The sequence below is a fragment of the Strix uralensis genome, chromosome 5, assembly GCF_047716275.1.
Source record: "Strix uralensis isolate ZFMK-TIS-50842 chromosome 5, bStrUra1, whole genome shotgun sequence".
Classification (NCBI taxonomy): Eukaryota; Metazoa; Chordata; class Aves; order Strigiformes; family Strigidae; genus Strix; species Strix uralensis.
The window spans coordinates 201,065-220,614 of NC_133976.1; the positions used below are offsets into that span (position 1 = coordinate 201,065).

At 52.1% G+C, this 19,550-nt stretch overlaps 1 protein-coding gene across 8 annotated transcripts in view; it reads left to right on the forward strand.

The window, feature by feature from the left end:
* SHANK3 (SH3 and multiple ankyrin repeat domains 3) overlaps positions 1-19,550 on the forward strand; it is a 368,779-nt gene that overhangs the window by 82,786 nt on the left and 266,443 nt on the right. For all 8 annotated transcript variants that reach the window (XM_074869549.1, XM_074869547.1, XM_074869554.1 and 5 more), the window contains 4 exons: positions 8,364-8,515; positions 8,794-8,961; positions 10,017-10,133; positions 11,391-11,468. In XM_074869549.1, coding sequence (XP_074725650.1) covers positions 8,364-8,515; positions 8,794-8,961; positions 10,017-10,133; positions 11,391-11,468 — 515 coding nt within the window. The remainder of the gene's footprint in view (positions 1-8,363; positions 8,516-8,793; positions 8,962-10,016; positions 10,134-11,390; positions 11,469-19,550) is intronic.

A 19,550-nucleotide genomic window follows, 5' to 3' on the forward strand; every position in this document is an offset into this window, starting at 1 on the left:
TACCCTAACCCTAACCCTAACCCTAACCCTAACCCTAACCCTAACCCAGTGGTGTTGTGACCTGGTCTCCAAGATGAGGAATAATGGTGTGAAGGTGGTTTTTTCCTCCTCTGGGAAGTGGGGAGCTGTTGCAGACCAGGCTGCTGAGCAGTCCCCGCGTGCAGGGGACAGCCCCGAGAGCCAGCAAGAGGCTGGACAAGTGCCGTGCGACGGGGTTAAGAATCACTGCCTGACATCCCTGCCCCCTGGCCAGCCGGCAATGGTGGAAAACACCTTTTTCCCACAGAATTCAGCAGAAGCGTGCCAGGGGACATTTAGGGGCGAAGGTGCAGACGGTGCTGCCTGGCAGGCGGAGGCAGAAGAGCTCACACCATGTCCGGCAGGGCTGGGAGGGCTTGGCAAAGAGCAAGGAGGCTGTTTGCCCCGGAGCCTGTGGGGCAGGGAGGTTTTCTGCCTCTGAATGCCAGGTCAGATGATGATGTGGCCAGTGTTAAACACTGAACTAACAGCACCTTTGCCCCATCCCTTCAGCCCATTGCGATATTTGAGCATCACAGCCAACACGGAGACAGTTACCAGGTGTAAACCCTCCTCTGGCACTCGACTTTCTGTAGTCAACAATGCCACAAACTGCCATAAATGTTCTCTATTCAGAAGCCTTCTGTCATTGCACCATCTCCAGGAACCCAAAATCTTTTAGATCTTGTGGTTTTGGTTTTTGGCTTTGGCCTTCTTCAGCTTCACGGGGACTTTTTGAGCATCCTCATCCCAAGTCCTTCTGAAACCGTGCTCCGCTCCACCTTCGCCAGGAGATGCCCAGCTGGCCCGTCAGCCAGGACTCTCAGATGTGGGAATCTGCTAAAACCTGACACTAAAGAGGATACAGACACAGGGAGGAAACACTCTCTTTCCTGAAGGTCAAAGAGTTTTGTTGCCTGCTGCTCTGTGTCTCCTGTGAGGAGCTGCAGTGGTGCTGTGCGGGGAGAGAGAAAAGGCCACTTTGCTGCCAAGTGGAGCCTCTTCTCTCCTGGATCCTTTGCAAACCTTATTCTTCCCTTGGTTGGGAATACTTCTGTACTGAGTTTTTAACCCAGAGCTTTCAGGTTTATCAGTAAATTGATGGGACCGTGGGCAGATGTTCAACTAAGATCTCAAGAGAAGGAATAAGTAAATGATGTTATTTCCAGTGCTTGGTATTTAGCAAAGATAGAAAAAGCTGCAGTGCATAAGTGCTATTCTTAACTGCTCGGCCATCCTTTACAAAATCACTGTAGTAATCTACTCTCCTTTTAGGCAGAGCAGCACTGCTATTAGCAATGCTCTTTCATCCGCTGTGTCTCTAGGGATGAGTCTACCAGGGATATTGCAAACAGGCCCTGACACCAAATGCTCCTTTCTGTGTGGCCAGGTCTTCAGCAGCTTGGATAATTATAAACACCGTTTATTCTTCCTCATACAAAAGTGGAGGGGGGGAACCCAAACCCTTGAGGTTTTATAAATTAATCCCTGCAATAGCTAAAGCTTTCTTCTTCATCCACTCCTGTGCAACACAAGTGTTCCCTTCATCCCCATCCGAAGGCAGTCTGTAACTGCTCTGCTGATTTGTGAGGCAGCGAATGCAGTGTTACTGTCACAAAGACTTTGCAGTGTAGATCCCTAAGAAAAATGATTCATCCTCTTCTCAGTTTCTGTAACCTTTTCTTCTACCTCTCTTGACCTGGGGAAAAAAATATCCCTGCAGAAATGAAGTGTGGGTTCTGTTTCCATGATCCTATTCAACACAGGGAAATTAATAGTCTTATCTGCAGCCTGCTAGGTTTTCCAGAAAGCAGAGGTCTCGCCTTTCTCATGAACTATTTCTTTTAAAGGAGAGAAGTCATATAACCATGCCTGAGGTTTAAATTCTAGCTGTCCAGAAGGGATATATCTGTGTTGTAGATGAGGAGGATGATGGACATTAGCCCAGTTCATCTGGGCCACCAGAATACCTGCACTTACTCTCGGTTTCTCTTTCCAGCACGTGCTGTTCCTTCTCTCCCCAGGACACACAGCAGCCACGCTCCAGGACTTGTCATCCAAGCTGTCCCCGTTAGGAGGGAAACGTTTCCCTTCTTCTGCCGTTAGCATGGCCTGTTTGTATTTCTGAGGTCAGTGCTAGGTTTGCTGGAGATGGGGGGGGTTGGGTTTGCAGCCCAGTCACCCCAGGGTGCCTCGCGCCTCAGCTGTGCAGGTGTGGTGCTGGATTCTCCTGAAGAGAGCGGTCCCCGTGCGCATGGGGAGCTCCCCAGGGCAGGCTGGACGCCCCTGCTCGGAGAAAGGGTCTTCTGCAGAGTTAAATCCAGTTAACGGACTTGGAATAACACTGGGTGCACCATAAAATGTTCCGTGCTTTGTGGTGCCATCCTCACAGCAGAGCCAACGGGAAGATACGGTGGCGTCCCAGCCTCTTCGGCGTGGAGCCTGGGATCTTCATTTAAGCTGCTTTTGGGAGGGGTTTTAAGCTGCACGGAGGCAGCTGAAGCACAGCATGTGTTCCCCTTCCCCAGACTGGGGCGAGAGGGCAGAGAAGAGCCACGTCGTTCACGCTTCAGTGCTGCAGGATTGCCGGGAAGATATTCTAGGAAAGTTTAACTCTCTTTGAAAGAGATTAAAAGAAAAATCTCACAGTTGCTTCCTGTAGGTACATTTTAAGGGTGTAAAATAAAAAAGACTTGAGAAGTTACCCTTATTCTAAAATTAGACCCAAGCCCAAGTGATAGTTTAGCATGTAGAAAAGAGAAAGACGATCCTCAATATTTAACATAGGCTGGCACCTGGGAGAGGAAATCACGGCGTTTACAAAGAACTATGCTTGACTGGGTGCAGCAGTATGGACTGTGGCCCCAGGATGATGTGAGGACAAATAGCAGCAGGAATAAGTAATTGGGGAGAAATACTTGCTGTGCATGACAGCACTTTCTCAACCTCCTGCTTCCTGATAGGAAAGAAGCCCTCTGCCCCAGGCGCGGGGAGCTCGCTGCTCTGCTGCTTTGGCTGTGCTGTATCCAGGGTGTCTGCTGGCTGGGGCGTTCAGGGTACGCACGCGTGACTACCTGATTAACAACCCGAATAACTCACATTCATAGATGATATACTTTTTGTTGCTTTCAGTTTTAGTAGCTGAAAGTGCTGGTTCAGCCAGCAGTTGTGGTTAGATGTTGGAAACACTTGATGAAACTCCAGTGGCTTGTGGTTTGTAAAGTTATCATCCTTCTCAGTTTAAAATCTGTTAATCCAGTTGCTTTAAACCTTTTTTTTTTAAGCAAACTGGTAGCAGATCTTTGAATGGAATGTGCAACTGGAGATTAATGAAAAATGATACGTTTGCATTCAAATGAAATTGGAGATGAAATGTCATCTTGTAATGTTTTCACCTACAGCTGAAAAACACTACCACCAGCTTCTACTTGTAGGTGGTATTTGTCAGGGCAGATGCTTTGGTTACCGAGCACTGTGGGTCCATATCGGAACACCGCGTGGACAGTGACCCTCCTCTCCAGGAGCCTGTGTGAAAACTGTCATGTCAAGCCTGTTGTCATGCCAACTTGAACAGAAATCCTTCCTTGTCCTAAATGATAAATCACGTCCTGGAGTAACAGATTTTTTTTTTTAATTCTGGTATCGTAGTGTAGAGGTTGTTCCTGCTCGTGTTGGAGCACTCTCTGAGGCTTCTCGCCATCCCTCGCTGCCTTTGCCTTGCCACGTGAATTCCAGTTCTCGTGACACCCCCGAGTGTGAGGAGCCTCCGCAGTTTGTTTCTTCTGCGAGGCTGTGGAGGAGCATCCACACCGTGTGACACGGTGACCGTCCTCTCAAATTGTCTCTTTGCTGCCGGCTTCTGGGGGGTGTGTGGATAACACATCATCCCGAGCCGAGACGGCTGCGGTGGCAGGAATGGGGGATCTGGGTCCGGTTCTGGAAGCTCAGATGTTTTATTCCACAACGCAGCCTGTTTGGGTTAATTCCTCTCACAAAGGTGACCAGCCTGAGGATTGCCGGAATACCTTGTCTGCAATTAAAACATCAGCAGTGCTTTTCATCTTCAGCTTCTTTTAGCAGGACAAAGAGAAAACAGTTACAAGACAAAAAACATAGAAAAAACACTCCTTGAAGTGGAGTAGAAAGGAGCTTCTGTGAGCTTTCCTGGTCCTGGACCTGCTCCAGCTGCCCGCGCGGCGTGCTATCGGCGCGGTGCCCCGGCCCCGTGCCGCTCTCGCTGGGCAGGCTGCTGGATCCAAGGGTGCACAAGGAAACCCTGCGAGAAGCTGTTCCCCTCCCCGCTTCTGCATCCCTGCGACCCGCCCATGAAACGAACAGTCCCACTTGCAGCTTTTTAGACCTGGACCATGTCACCGCTCCTTCCCTGGGCTGCTGTTCCTCCACACCGTGGTGCTCCCGTATACAGCTCTGTCCACTGGCCCCGATTTGCTGTTGCAGATTTTGGCTGCAGAGGTTAATCTCAGCCCTGTCAGGGATCAGGTGCCCTGGAGCGGCCTGAGCAGGTCAGAGTGTGCGAGGGAGCACCGGCTCCAGCTCCGGGCAGAGTCCAGCCCCCAGCTCCTCCTTGTGCCCGTTAACCGGTTTCTTACGCACCTTGCTGGTTTCTGTGTGCTGCAACGGATCTTGTGCCCTTATTAGTTAATTACTTTAAGCATATATTTGGATACGCATGTTTCCAAGAATTAACAGAGCGTAATCATAAAATCCTAGATTAGATAGTGATTAGATTAGGTTTAGTGAACAAATTGCTAGCTGCAGTTCATTCAGTGCATCTTGAAATGCCCTGTTCGGGGCTTTCTCAGTCTTCAGGATTCAAGATAACGCCATAGATTTTTCAATTGAATTTGGCATATTAATAACTGAGACTAAAGGAAGATTTGAAGGTTGCTTTCTGCATCTTTTGCTTCTCTGAAAAGTTTGTCTCATTTAAATTGAGATATTGAAAAAAGGCTGCTGATTTAGCTGCATGTGGAAATGGAAGTAGGGACTGATGAGGAGACTTGATAGGTGCAACCTGAAATTTGTGGCAGTCTGAGTTCATATCACACTGCAAGGACCAAGTATGTGTTCTCAAAATTAAAAATAACCATAAATAAGGAAGAGATTTTATAGAAATTAAAGTGAAAAAGTGGTTACTGAAAGTCAGTGATAACAACAGAAATTAAACGAATGGTATTTGGCACAGAATATGGTCTTTGAAGGACCATAACTTCACCAGACCCCCCTCTCCAGCTTCCCTTTGCCTTCGTCTGGAGGTGGCCCAGTGAAAGAGCTGGGCTGCGGGAGCAGGGGGCTGTGCAGTGGGCGGCTTTGGTGGGGGTGGCGAGGAGGAGGAGGGCTCTCCTGCCCCAGGAGCTCACCCTCAGCCGCCTGCCCTTCATCCCCTTGGTGCGCGGTGGGTGTGTGCGTCAGGACTTCCCATCCCCATCCCCATCCCCTGCAGTGGAAGAGCAGACTGTGCTTCCGACCCGTGGAAACCACCGCGGTGCCTCCGCAGACCCCCCCCGAGGTGTTCCGAGAGCCTCCCCGGGGGCACCACGCCAGCAGCGCAGTGTTTCCGCGGGCTCCCGAGCCACCCCTGGCCCGGCTCCGCTGGGGGCTGCGCCCAGCCTGAGAAGGGGTGCAGACCGTGGCCGGTCACCCTCCAGCAAACCCTGGTCCTCACGGCTCTGGCTGAGCTAAGGAAGTGTTCCCAGTGCTTTTCCTGGGGTGACGTTGCTAGCCGTGTGATTGCCGTCACGTTCCCGTGTAACGATGCGTTGTTACAACAGTAATTCCCTTCATGCCCCCCTCATTCTGTCGCTGGGAAGCGCTGCACCAGTCCCCTGCTCAAGTCTGACACTGGGCAACGAATACACGAAGCTGTTTTATTCATCATACCGTTGACTTGGCCATATACAACAGCACAGTGTGTGTGCGTGAAATTTCCTAGAAATCACTTCCTATTTTCTTCCAGATTGTTGTTAAAAATGATTGGCAGTTTTGGGCTGAGGACAGGTCCTTAGGAGACCCAGCTGTAACATTCTCGTTTACTGGTGATTCCTCTTGTTGGTGAACTCATCTCTAATCCTCCTGACAACAGTCTGCAGTAATCTTCATTTTCTATATTGGTGTCTTGTAGCAGAAAACCCAGAGTTTCAGCAAAGCCACAGAACCTCCCCTGACCCCTACCTATCATCTCATTTAAAAATGTTGCTAACAGCAATGCTCTAAAATGAATATTTGCATTCTTTTTTATTTGTATCTCAAACCATTTTTTAATTCTCATTTAAACAGTTATTTCTACTAAATCGAGAGATTTTAATTTATGTGTAAATTAGATACCTTTCTAAAAAATACACAACTGTATTTCTAGCTGATGGGATCTTATTTAGCTGGTGTCCACATTGCTCCATTTGGGTTACGGGGGATTTGGATGGAAAGACCAAGGGATCTCTTTGAGAAAGAAAGCCTTTTTTTTTTTTTTTTGTAATATTGCACTCTGAAGAAACAAATTTATTTAATTATAATCAGAATGTTCAGAAGAACATTCTGTCTCTTAAGGAGACTTTACTCCTATCAGAGGACATTTTTTGCCCTTGGTGCTATCGGATCAGCCTGTGGATAGTGAGCACGGTCCTTCTGCAGCTCAGATCTCCCGAACACCGTCAGGGTGGGACAGAAACCCCCAGCCTGTGTCAGCTGTGGCCCCCACGCAGGGAGGGGCCCACCACCCTCCTCCATGTGGGCTGGGCAAGCTGTGCTTCTAGTTGCCAGCCCCGTCAGGGTGGTGTTGGGCCGCCTGGGGGACGCTGGGGCCCGGGCCTGGGGGAGGGGGCAGCCGCTCAGTCCAAAGAGGCTTTGCCCTGCGGCACAGAGGGACTGTCTGCATTTCGGGGCCGTGCCTCGGGGCTCCTGCTCCCACCGCAGGACAAAAGCAGAGGGAGGCGGGGGGGGGCCGGGGGGGTGCGCTCGGTGGGGGAGGACTGCTGAGCGGGATTTCTGTAGTTCTGTTGCCTGCTGTCGTGGCTTAAGCCCACCTGGCAACTAGGCACCACGCAGCCGCTTGCTCACTCCTCCCCGCTCCGGTGGGATGGGGAGGAGGGTTGGAAAAAGAAAGAAGTAAAACTCCTGGGTCGAGATAAGAACAGTTTAATAATCGAAAAAAGGTTTAGAAAAAAAAAAAGTAATGAAAAGGAAGATAACAAAAAGAAAGAGAAGTAAAACCCAAGACAGACAAGTGATGCACAGTGCGATTGCTGGTGATGCCCAGCCAGGCCCCCCGCAGCGATCAACACCTCCTGGCTGGCTCTCCCCAGTTTATGTACTGGGCGTGACGTCCTGTGGTGTGGAATAGCCCTCTGGCTAGTTCTGGCCATGCTCCCTCCCAGCATCTTGAGCACCTCCTCGCTGACAGAGTGCGGGAAACTGAGAAGTCCTTGACTTAGGATAAGCACTACTTAGCAACAACTGAAACATCTGAGTGTTATCAACATTATTCTCACACTAAATCCAAAATACAGCATTGTACCAGCTACTAAGAAGAAAATTAACTCTGTCCCGGCCAAGACCAGGACACCTGCTCAAATTATATCCCTAAGTTGAGCAAGTCCTACGTGCTGGGCAGTCCTGGGAGTCGGGACTGATCCTGGTCAGAGCTGGGACTGAACCAGCCGGCGAGTTTGTTCAGGCTCCGCTGTGTGGCAAGTCGGGCTCCTCGGGGGTGAGGGGGGGTCGCACAGGTGCAGGAACCTTCCTCCCATTCGGGGTGAGCGTTTCACTTTTGGGGCGTGCTGCTGGCACCGTGAGGCAGCGAGGACCGGCTGCAGGCTGGCCGCGCGTGGAGAAGCTCAGGACAGCTCTGCGGCTGCTGGTGGTGGGGCTGGGGTGTGGAGCTGGGCGTTTCCCCCCAAAACAACAGCCCCTCTCCATGCCTGGCTGTGGGGAGAAACTGAACGAGGATACTGACTTTCACCCCCTTCTTCTGCCCTTTGTCTGAATGTTGCATCCAGTCCTGTGCTTTCCTGCAGCGCCAGAGCCAGCAACTTCGTTATAAACTTTGTTTGTTAGCGCTCCTCTGCCGGGCTCTCATCTGCGCCCAGAAGGAGCCGGGGGGCAGCTCTGCCCTGCGCAGGCCGAGCACGCATGGGTTCGGGAAGGCCGCTGACGTCTGAGCGGGGCTGGGAGCCCGGGGGGTTCGGTGAAGCAGCCTCGAGGGGAGCGGGAGCTGCCGCGCTGCTGGGGCCGGGCGGGAGATGAGATGTGGCCGAGCGAGAGGCTGGCGGGGCCTGTCGAGGGGTGGGTGCCCTGCGGTTCTCACCCGTCTCTCTCCCGGGGCTCTGCAGAGTGTCCCCTGACCGCGGCCGCGCAGCTGGAGCTCAGCGCCGAGATGATCAAGGCACTGCGCAATGGGGGAGCGCACCTGGATTTCCGGACGCGGGAGGGGATGACGGCTCTCCACAAGGCTGTCCGGTGCCGCAACCACGCGGCGCTGCTGGTGAGTCGGGGGGAGCCCCCCACCCCCCGCCCTGCGCCCCAGCACCGGCTCCTCCTCCCACCCCATCCAGGCCTGGCAGGGTTGTGCCCTCCCCGGGCCAAAGCGTCTCTCACGTTGCTGTCGGGGAGCACGGCCCGTCACAAACACATGGCCCTGGTCACGGTGGCCGTGGGGGGAGGATGGGGTGGGCACTGCCCAGCGCCGTGGCCGGAGCATCCCCAGACCCTCCGTGGGTTTTGGTCCGAAGCCGCAGAGCGAGGCAGGCACTTCTCTTGCAGACGCTGCTGGACCTGGGTGCCTCCCCGGACTACAAGGACAGCCGGGGGCTGACCCCCCTGTACCACAGTGCCATGGTAGGGGGGGATCCCTACTGCTGTGAGCTGCTGCTGCACGACTATGCCCGGCTGGGCTGTGTGGACGAGAACGGCTGGCAGGAGATCCACCAGGTGGGATGGGCAGCGGGACGGGCTCCAGCTAGGGCGAACGCTGATGGAGGGGTTGTCCCTTGCCTTGGGTGCTGCTGGCGGAGCTCTACTGGGCGGGGGTGGCCAGCACAGGGGCCAGGCTGCTGCCTGGAGGGCCTGAACTTGCCGTGCCAGCTCTGGCTCCCATCCCAGGCCCATGCTCAGGCTCTTTTGGCCTTGGTCAGGAGTGTCTGGGATCCTCCCCACATTGTGACTGGCTCAGAGGACAGCGCTTTGGGATCTCAGTCCCACACCTGAGGCATCCTGGTTCCAAACCACCGTTGTGTCTGTCCCCGTTTTACACATTGACCAGTGGATTTGGCGTAGGGAAGAGATGGGCGAGGGGTGAGGGGACCCAAGCTGGCTTTTTGCTTCAAGACCGAGCGAGACCCTTTGGGAGAAGGGACGCTCTGCCTGGAGTCCCCGTGTCTTGGACCATAAGGGGGGCAGGTTGTCCTCAGGCTCGTGGCCTCCTGAAGCACCCAGCTGTCAGCCCCCTGCAAGGTGGACGAGTACTGGCACGGCCAAGGATGAGAATGGAAAAACAAGAGAGATGTGTTTGTGATCTCGATTGGTGTCCTCCTTCCTGCCTCCATCCTACCTTGCCCTGGCAGATCTTTGAGGGCTGCTGGTCCCAGGATGGACCAAATGTACAGGAAAACACCCACCAGTTCGCTAGAGACGTGGGGCTGTTGTCCTCCTCTTTGCCTGCTTGTGCTTCAGGGCTTCTTTTCAGCAGATAATTATACTGAGATAGCAAACAGTCGGCAGGAGGCCCTGGTACCAGTATGATGCTGATCCAAAATTTGCAGTTGATCTGGAGGTAATTTGTCCGATCAGTAGTTGGGTGTATATTGCTGTAAGGAGCAGCAGTGTGTCTGTGTGCACATTAACGGGACTTTCCAGGTTACAGATCTAGCCCAATTCAACTATTCTAGCGTGGATGAATCCAGCAGAGGATGTTATGGGATTTAACATCTTCCTGCTGCTCCTGATTTTTTTTTCTATTTCTTTTTTCCATTTTGCTTTTTGAGCAGGCATGTCGCTATGGCCATGTTCAGCACCTGGAGCATCTTCTCTTCTATGGAGCTGATATGACTGCACAGAACGCCTCAGGAAACACCGCTCTGCATATTTGTGCTCTCTATAACCAGGTACATCCGTGTGATCTGGGGCATGAGAACAAGAAAGTGTAGATGGGCACCAGCCTGCCTGAGCTAGAGAGAGCACAACGTCGGGCTGGAACACCTCATGGCTATTACCATTCCCAGACCCAGGGAGGTTCTTCTGAATTCATCCACCCTCTGTCCTGGGGTGAGGCTGTTTCTGTTTGTAACACCAGCCTGATTTTGCATTTCTCAAGAGGCAGGTGACCAGAGAAGAGTCCATGCTTCAACCTCTTCCCCTTTCCACGATGCTGTTGCTAACTTACCGCCTAACACGTTCTGTGATTTTTCTTGTGGTTCCTGTTCCTACTCCCCAGCAAGCCCCCGTTGCTGGCTGGGAGGGAGCAGTTTGTGTGGGTGGAGAGTGCTAATTTGGCCCAGGTGATCACATTTAATTTGAGGTGGGCGTGTGCCCCAGGCAGGGCTTGTTGGGCACATCCCGGGGCTTTGATCCTGCTCTGGGGAAGGTGTGTGGACTGGGGTCCTGTCCTTCTCTCAAAGGGTCCTAAATTTTTACTACTAATCTCTGAATTGTGAAGATGATTGTCCAGGGAGTGTAGGGCACTGTTTCTGTTTTATCTTCTGTGTGGTCATTAACCTCAGTTCAGGAGAAATTGAGGGTGGTGGAGGAGCCCTCTCTGATCGTATACACCCACTGTTCTCTTCGAGATGTGGAGGTCAGTATCTCAGGATTTCTCTTGTAGGTTTTGTTCCTTCCTAGAGATTTTTACCCATTGTATTATGTGTTTTTTGATTATAAAGGGAATTTTCAGTTTCTGAGGTGTGCTTTCAAAACTAAACCCTGTTATGTTTTGCCACAGTCAGTGGTATGTGAGGCTGAGTTGTGGTTTGTTGGGTGGTGGGTACGTTCTGCACACCAAGGACTCCCGTCTTCAGGTGCCCGTCCACTGGGGTGGCTGGGTAGAGCGGTGTTAAAGAGTGCAGGGGCTCGTCAACGTGTTGAATTAGCACCATTTAGCAGCAGAGAGTATTCAAAACAAGACCTGCTTTGGGAAATAGCAGCACCTGGGAATGTGTGGTGGCCTCTGTGCCCTTGGGTTGATGTTCAGGCCCAGCCGGGCAGGTGGAGCTGGTCACCTTGGGGCTGGGGGGGCAGCTCACAGGGGTGAGCCTCCTCCTCGCTCTTGCCAGAGGAGGCTGAGCACAGTGAGACGTGTGCTTTGCTTCTTTGTTGTCACTGGACTCCAGTGCTAATTGGTCTCTTCCCCTTCCCCCCTTTCACAGGAGAGCTGCGCTCGGGTTCTCCTCTTCCGCGGTGCCAGCAAAGAGATTCGCAACTACAACAGCCAGACGGCATTCCAGGTGAGGCAGCAAGCGCCGGCCCGTCCCTGCCGCAGAGCTCCTTGTGGCTGCCCCCTCGTCGGGGGGCACACGTGGGGGCAAAGCTTAATGGAACAAAACCGTTGATTCAGGGTGTCTGTCCTGATGCTGCCTTAATTGCTGCTGGGGCAGGAGGGGGGAAAGAGAAGGCATGGCATGCGTGGAGGGGGCTGTGGAGGTGGGGGCTTATGGTGGGGGACTGAAAGAGCTTGGCTCATCTGGACGTGTGTAGTGAAGGTGGAAAGGAGAAGTTGCTGCTGTCTGTAGAAATGTTGTGGTAAATGTTAGAGAAGGAGCAGAATCCTTAGAAATGAAGGACAGTGTTGCCACAGAAACGAGTGCACCTAGACTTGCTGTTAATAAACTTAAACTGGAAGTTAGGAGACCTCTAGCCACAAGAGGAGTGACACTCTGGAGTAGCTTTGTAGTAAATACGCTGGGTAACACCGGTGGGAAGGGGAACCCCGGCCGTTCTGCAGTGGGACTCCGTCCATCAGGCTGCAGACAGGGGACGTGGCTGCCTGCAGGCTGCAGTCTGTGATGCAGGTGGTCTCTTCCCATCCCATGCCCTTCTTGAAAGTTTTCGAACCTGGAATAGCCATTCTGTCTGTGCTCTTACTGAAGCACAGTCACTTGCCTGAGGACCTTCCAGAAACGTTGTGACTCAGTGTCCAGCTAATACTAATCTTCAGGTGTCCCTTGAGAGCAGAGAGTGTCTGTCAGCGTCTTACTCATGTACCAGCTTGACTGGCTGCAGATGAGCTCATACTATTAGCCTTTTAGAAATGCTTTTTCTCACTTCTCTTCAATGCTGTTTGTAGCAGCTTTAGGCCGTGCAGTCTCAAGTGTGACCATGTTGATGTCATGGTCCCTGTGAACGTCCTGCGTGGCCGCTGGGAGGAAGAAGCCTTATTCCAGAGGCAGCTGCGCTCGTGGCACGTGTGCGGCCGCCGTAGGAGCGGCAGCGTGTCCTGGGGGAGGCAGGCAGGGCGCTGCTGGGCAGATGCTCTGCACATGCTGGGGATCTTCCACCTGGGCCGTGCTACGCCAGCGCTGGCTCCCGTGTAGAGGTGGGTGTGTCTGGTGAGCCTCGTGTGTCCCCAACGTCCCTGCAAAGGCACCGAATCCCCGCGCAGTGTGTGCCTGAGCGCAGCGAGGAGCCCGAGTGCTCTGACCTGACCCACCGCTGTGAGCGGTTGCGCTTCTCCCTGAGCCCCCTGCCACGAGCTGCTGCAGCGGTGCTCCGTTCTGCAGGAGGATATTGCATTTGAATTTTAAGTATATTTTAACGCAAAGTAAGCATACTGTCCCAAAAAGAGTGCGTAGAACTCTCGTGTGTACTTACCACGGTTGTATAGAAGCATCAGGCAGCCGTGCGGAGATAATCAGTTATGAGTCACTTGTGTGTATGGTGTGAGGAACTAGAAATGGTTATGTAGTTTCAGGATACGAATACATAGTGTTGTTTAAAAGTGATTTCTTTATTATGACCATGTTGCTTACAAGCTGTCTACGTGTTGGCTTGAATGCTGAGAGGAAAAAGGGCCCTGAAGGTCAAACTGAGCATCCTCGCAGGTGGTCTGGTATTCTGTCCCGTGCAGGAACTCGAGGTTTATGCCATGCAGTTAATGCGCCTGTTAATTGCTGGCTGTGTGGCCATGGCTGGAAGCGTGGGTCTCTCTTGTCTCTCTCGTGCAGCGTGCGAGCCACCGCAGCTTTGCTCCGAGTGACGGGTGCGACCTGGCGAACCGCAGCAGATGCTGAAGGATGCCCGAGCTCAGCCCTCGGTGGGCAGCCCGGCTGCCTGTGAATCCACCGCAGCTCAGACCTTCCTATGTCTGCTCCGTGTTATCTCCCAGCTCGGGGGGTGGGTCCTGCGAGGGCTTGGCGTGGCAGGGTCTGTTGTGCTCAGGCTGCTGCCCTCGGGGAAGCTTTGCTCTGGGGATTAAGGATAGTCCCATCTGACCGCTCTCCAATTCAATGTAAAAATATTTGTTTCCAGGGAAGGGCTTCTTGCAGGAAACTGCTGCTGCCTTTTTGAGATGAGCTGAACTTTTGGAATCAAGAGATGGAGGAGGGGCAATCTTTTTGCTTTGGGCATTTGCAGGACATGGGGTGGTGTAGCAGGTGGTGGAGGGAGGCAAATGGCTTCTGCTCTGGTTTTGCTCGTGTCCTGCAGAGTGCTAGTGGGCTTTAGTAAGGGAAAAACAGTGTTTGTCTTTTCCTTTTTGAAGTAGTGTGACTAATTGGTAGTTTCTTCCAGAGAATGAAAACTGTGGTTGGTAATCCAGTCAGTTTGTTCACTGGCAAATCCAAATCAGAATTTGATATTAGTGTGATGTTCTCCCTTCAGTTCCCAGCTTGGATTGCTTACTCAAGACTTGGGCAGGTCATTAAGTCACTGTCCGCTGCAAAGTCTGGTGCTTTCTTCCGTATTGTCTTCGCGTGGCCGTGGTAACAGGGTGCTGCCTTTCCATGATGGAGTTCCAGCACAGCAGAGGAGAGCTGAGCCTGTACGAGGGAGCGTGGGCTGCCCCAGCAGTTCTGTGGCTGCTGGGAGCTCATGTAAGTGCCTCTGCTGCTTGCATGGCTGTTTAGTCTGTTTACAGCACATACCTCCTGTTAATTTGATTGCTGCTGTTAATCAGATAGCTTGGTGTCAGTGACCCGAGATGACTCGAGATAGCAGCGAGTAATTTAGAGGGTTCAGCAGTTGTAATGTGCCTGGTTATCTTCCGTGAGGCAAAGGCATGCCCGTAGCCTGGGGTGACATGCTGCCTCTCCCGCACCCAGTTCCTGACCCCGCGCGTAGCCCGGGGTAGGTGGCAGTGCTGGCAGCACTGCGCTCTTGGTGGCTTCAGGGAGGAGTGCGAGAGTGGGGTGGGTTTGGGGTGAGTTTTCCCAGAGTATCTTCCCAGCTTTGGGCAATCTGCATCTCTCTGTTTTCCTGAGCTGGGTTTGTACCTACATCTGTCTGCAGTAGCTCTTAGCTGGCTTTTCATCCATAAATTGTCTGAGTCCCCTGTGCGGATGCAGCCCTTCCCAAAGCTCCCCAGCCTCACCCAAACACCTTCTTCTTGCAGAAGGATGGAGACGTCATTTTTCAGGTAGGATACTGCATACTCAAAATGAACTGGATGAGGAGAAAGTTGGATTTTTTTTTTTTCCCTTGCAGCTGCTGTAGCAGTATCCCTGATCAGAAACCCAGTGCTGCTGAAGCACCAGTGCTGTCTCAAGCCCCCCTCGTGCTGCTTACTGACTGGACTTGGGGTGTTGGCCACTGGCGTGGGCCAGCAGCCTGTGCTGGGGAGGACGGGGGCTCAGGCCAGGACTGTGGAAACCAGCAGTTGCTGCTGGTGATGTGGTGAACCCTCCATCCTACTCAGACAACAGGAGGGTGCCCCGTGGAGGGCTGAAACGCGTGGCCAGGCACAGGGGTGGTTGTGCAAATGCTGCGAATGGGGGCCCAGTCAGTCGGCGTGTCCTCCCTCCCACCAGTGATCTGTGCTGGATCCCAGGGAGCTGAAATCCTGTGTTTGTAAGTTTAGGTTCAGGATGGCAACATTAGGCAATGTTTTGGCTCTCAGGAGGGTGAAGACTTGTCTGTAGGTCTTGTTCTTCAAGAGGTACTTTTAACATTGCGATAAGGTTACCCACCCTCCCTACTTCAGCCTTTCTTGCACAGGACTGTTGATAGCTCAAAGTCCTCCAGGTCAGCTTGTCTACAGCTTCTTGCAGTTTTCCTGAAAGTATTAAGTGCTAGCTGCTGTTCAACTCCGGTATTTTGGGTTTCTCTTTTTGCTTTCCTTAATGTCAGGTTGGCAGAGTGATTGCAAAAGAGAAAACCTTTCAAATTCTGTGAATGAGAGTGTCCCTCTCTGAGCATGCAAATCACACGATTTGACTTGGAAATGAAATCATTTACCTTTGCAAGCTGAACTCCATCAGAATGACGATCCACACCTGGCGTTGTAGACAGAAACAGCCTTTCTGTGTCACACTGGGGTTCTAATCCAGCTTGCTCCAGGCCTTCAGGGCCTTTTCTGCTGAGCTGCTCCCAGGTCTGTCATTGCCAAAGCTGCTCTTCCCCAGACACAGGACTTTGTGTTCGTCCTTTTTCAGTTCCAGGGGTCCTGCTGGCCTCTTCCTCCAGCCTGCCCAGGTCGCTCTAGGTGGCAGCCCTGCCCTTGTGGACACTGACTGTTCCCCCCACTTCGGTGTTACCTCCAAACTTCACCTCTGTGGTGCCCCACCTCTCCCTGGCCGTCGGGTGGAGGATGACCCATTAACCACCACGCTGACCCTAACCATCCAGCCAGTTTTCTGCTATCTAGCCGTCCATCTATCCATACCATAATGTCCTAATTTCTATACAGATAAAGATGGGGCATGGAAGGCTCCATCTGTCTCCCTTCCCTGTGTCCTCTGAGGTAACTACTGGTTTTCCTGCCTCTGTGTTGCAGAGGTTGGACCGTCTGTGCCACTCCTGTCTCAGCTTTCTGCCTGTTGTGGGGCTAGAGATTCTTGCCATTGCAGGAGCCCTGCTCTCCTCCACATGGAGATTTCTCTGTAAACAGCAGGAGAATCCTAAAGTGCTTCTGTTCAGCTGTACCAAACAGGTCGTTTCTGCTCCCCATGCCTGGGCATCTATTTCCTCATCAGTCACAGCTGCTCCAGGTGATTGGTGTGAGCTGGGGGTAGGACTCTGCCTTAGCTGGGTTAAGTCCTTTGGTTTCTGATCACCTGGCTGGTCTCTGCCAGTGCATCAGGCCTGGCTTTCCTGTTCCTCCCTGCTTTTCAGATCTCCTAAGGACTCACTTAAGGGTTTTCTTTCTTGGGAGTCCAGTACTCTGATGGGATTAAACCAGGTGTTACATGCTGGCCACCCTGCACTTTGAACCTCTGGGTCATTTTTTCACCTTTTGTTTAATAAAGTAGCTTTTCCAGTTGCTTACCTCTGTAAAAAGAAGGAAAAGTCCAGGTCCTTATGGACAGGTCATCCCTTGCCTTGCAGTGTATTTTTCAGTGACCTGTTAGAAATGCCAGTGGTTTCCTTCCAAGAGGCATCCAAGTTTTATCTTGTTCATAATGCTCACTTCCCAGTTTTCATTCCTGAACCTCACATCTCTAACATGAGCCTGAACTTTGTGTTCTCAATGTCAAGATGGATCTTTCTTGTCTGGAAAGTTTTGGAGGTTCCTTATGCTGCCTGTGTATGTTCCTGGAACGTCTGTGGGTCAACCACATCGGCCATATGAGAGACCTTGCTGGGATTGGCATCATGAAGGATCCAGCCCTAATCACAGGAGGGCTTTCAGTGCCCAGTGACTTCAGAATCACTTGTTGAATATCTCCAGCCTTCATACTTCTGGGGTGGACACCTGGAGGTTTCCACAAACCACATTGCTTGGCCAAAGCCAAAGGTGGCTTTTCCCTTGTCTCCTCAGCAGCATTTCTGATGTCCAGACTGTGGCTTTCAGAGCTGATCCATCTTAGGCCCCAGTGCTGCTGGTGCCCGAGTGCTGCTTATAGCACCAAAATCATGCCATGTAAGAAAAATAACCTGTGAAATGCAGCATGGTTGTACGGTGTAACCATGCCTGTGAAACACAGCTTGGCTGTATGGTGTAACCGTTTGTCTCCATTTGATTTTCCACTCTGCTTTGGACCATTCACTTACCAAGGTATACAGGGGAAAATGATTATAAATGTGTGAGCTTGTTACAAATGGAGCTTTTACAGCCAGTAAAGGGGCTATGAGGACCTGTCAAAATGTGAACTCAACACTGGAAGCTTTAATTATCAAGAGATAATAATTTGGTGTTATTTATTTGAAAAAACCCTCATAATTTTCTTTCGTATTTATCTAAAGGTTTGCTTATGTACGTGAGCAGGTGACTCTGGTATCAACTAAACACAGATTGTGATTTCTTTCCTGTCGAACTTGTATGTCTGTGGAGCTACGGGATGGCTTGGTTAGCTCATCGCAGACGTGTGTGATGTAGGCTTCAAAAGTGCAGACAAGTTTCTTAATGATCAGTAAATGTCAATTTTGTACAAATTTCTTTAACCATGACTATCATGAGGACAAACTTGTCCATTTATACATATACAGGATTATCATATGCAGAATATAAAAATAGTATGCAGTTGCTTCAAATCTCTTATAATTTCACTGAAATTTAACAATCAGTGCTGCTACTTTTCTGTCAAAAAGTTCTGTCCCTTTGCTGCATTTTTGTGATTCCCACCCCCACCCCCCACCCCTCCCCAGGCTAAATTCTTCTAAACAGGTTTTTATGATGGGTGGGGTTTTTTTGTTGTTGGGGTTATTTTTTATTTTGGGCAGGTAATCATGCTATAAGTAGGCAAAGTTTCTTGTTATGATTAGTCCCTGCCCTCACCCCGCTGCCTGTCCTTGGGCCGTCTCCGCCTGGGACGAGCTTGGGCTCCGTGGCCTGAGGGTGCTGCTGACAGGGTGCTGCCGACAACGCGGGGTCTGAGGCATCCCAGGATCCCCCCAGGCCTCTTCAGGGCAGCCGGTCTCCCGGTGCTTGTCCCGGCCCAGCCCTGCCAGTCCCCGTCGGCCCACTTCTCCAGCCTGGGGAGGGCCCGCGGAGGAGCAGCTCTGCCCGCCGCCCGCCCCCGAGGCTGGTGATGGCATCTCCCTCCCATCGTTCCGACGGTCAGTGAAGACACTGAACGCCCCATGTCTGTCCCCAAGGAATGAGCTCGTAACCAGCCCCTGGCTGGGCTCCGTGTGGCCCATCGCCTCCCCTTGGGGCTGGTGGTCCCGCCAGCTTTCCCCTCCCTTGTCACCCCCCTGCCCAAACCACCGCGTCCCGTCTGATGTCTGATGGGAGGATGCTGCAGGAGACCCCACTGAACACCTCCCCCGCATCGGGTGACAGCCTTCCCTGCGCTTCCTCCTTGGGGGCCAGCCGCCCCGCTGGAGAGGGCAGTAGAAAGCTGGGACTGGAAGGAACCCGAGAGGTCATTTTTTGGACTCTTCTGCCCCTCCCCAGGATCAGCTCTGGCTGAAACTTTCCTGCCTGGTGTTTGCTCAGCTGCTGGTGAGTCCCCAGTGCTGGGCGCTGGGCGCAGCCTCCTGCTCCTGTGCTCTCAGAAAGCATTTTCTGACATCTAACCTGAATCTTTCTTATTGAATTTTAAGCCCATTACTTTTCCATGGTTATTGAGAACAGATTATTTTTGTCCTCGCTGCAGCTGCCTTCTTTCTGTTTTTACAGTCAGATCACCCCTTCACCACCCAATCTTCTGTTCTCTGGGCTGAATATCCCAGAGCACACAGGCTTTCCTGCAGAGACCTTGAAAGCATTATCCGATCATTACTATTGATTTACTCTGGATTCTCCCCATATCTTTTATTTAACTCTGTTCCTAAAATTAGCCTTCTCTAGCTGAAACCCAACCTGTTCTGCGCAGGGGTTGCATCACACGTGTTAGAGGTGAAGCTGCTAATTGAGAATCCTGGTATGTTTTCCCTTTTCTGCCACAGCGTGACTTTGACTCATTTTCAGCTTGTGATCCTGCAATCCTCAGATCTTCTGCAGGACTGCTGCCTGCTGTCTCTGAGCTCGCCTCTGTGCCTGGTGTCATGTGCTCGCCGAGCCCTCTGGCCCGGGGGGACCCAGGGATGTGTCTCCTCCTGCTCGGATGGACCCTGCTGAGGGTGCTCGGGGCAGCCCCCGTGCCGGGGCGCTCCCACCCTGGGGCTTGTTCCCTGCCCGGCCGGTCTCCTGGGGAAGAGCCTTTTCATCAGGCCCAGACAAAACTTATCCGCTGCACCTTGTGCCCCATGACTCCTGTTCTCTGTACGCCTCGGGGAGGAGGCTGGCTCCATCCCCTGTAATCCCTGCACATAAACTGTCGTTACACTTGTCTCTATTGACTAAATCTTGCTGCCGCCCCCCACCCATCTCTTGAGTTTTCCAACAATCATTTGAATTCTAATCCTCTAATGACTTTGCATCTCCTTCCAGCTTGGTCTCATCTAGGAATTTAATAAGCGTATTCTGCACTCCATCATCCAGGTTGCTAATG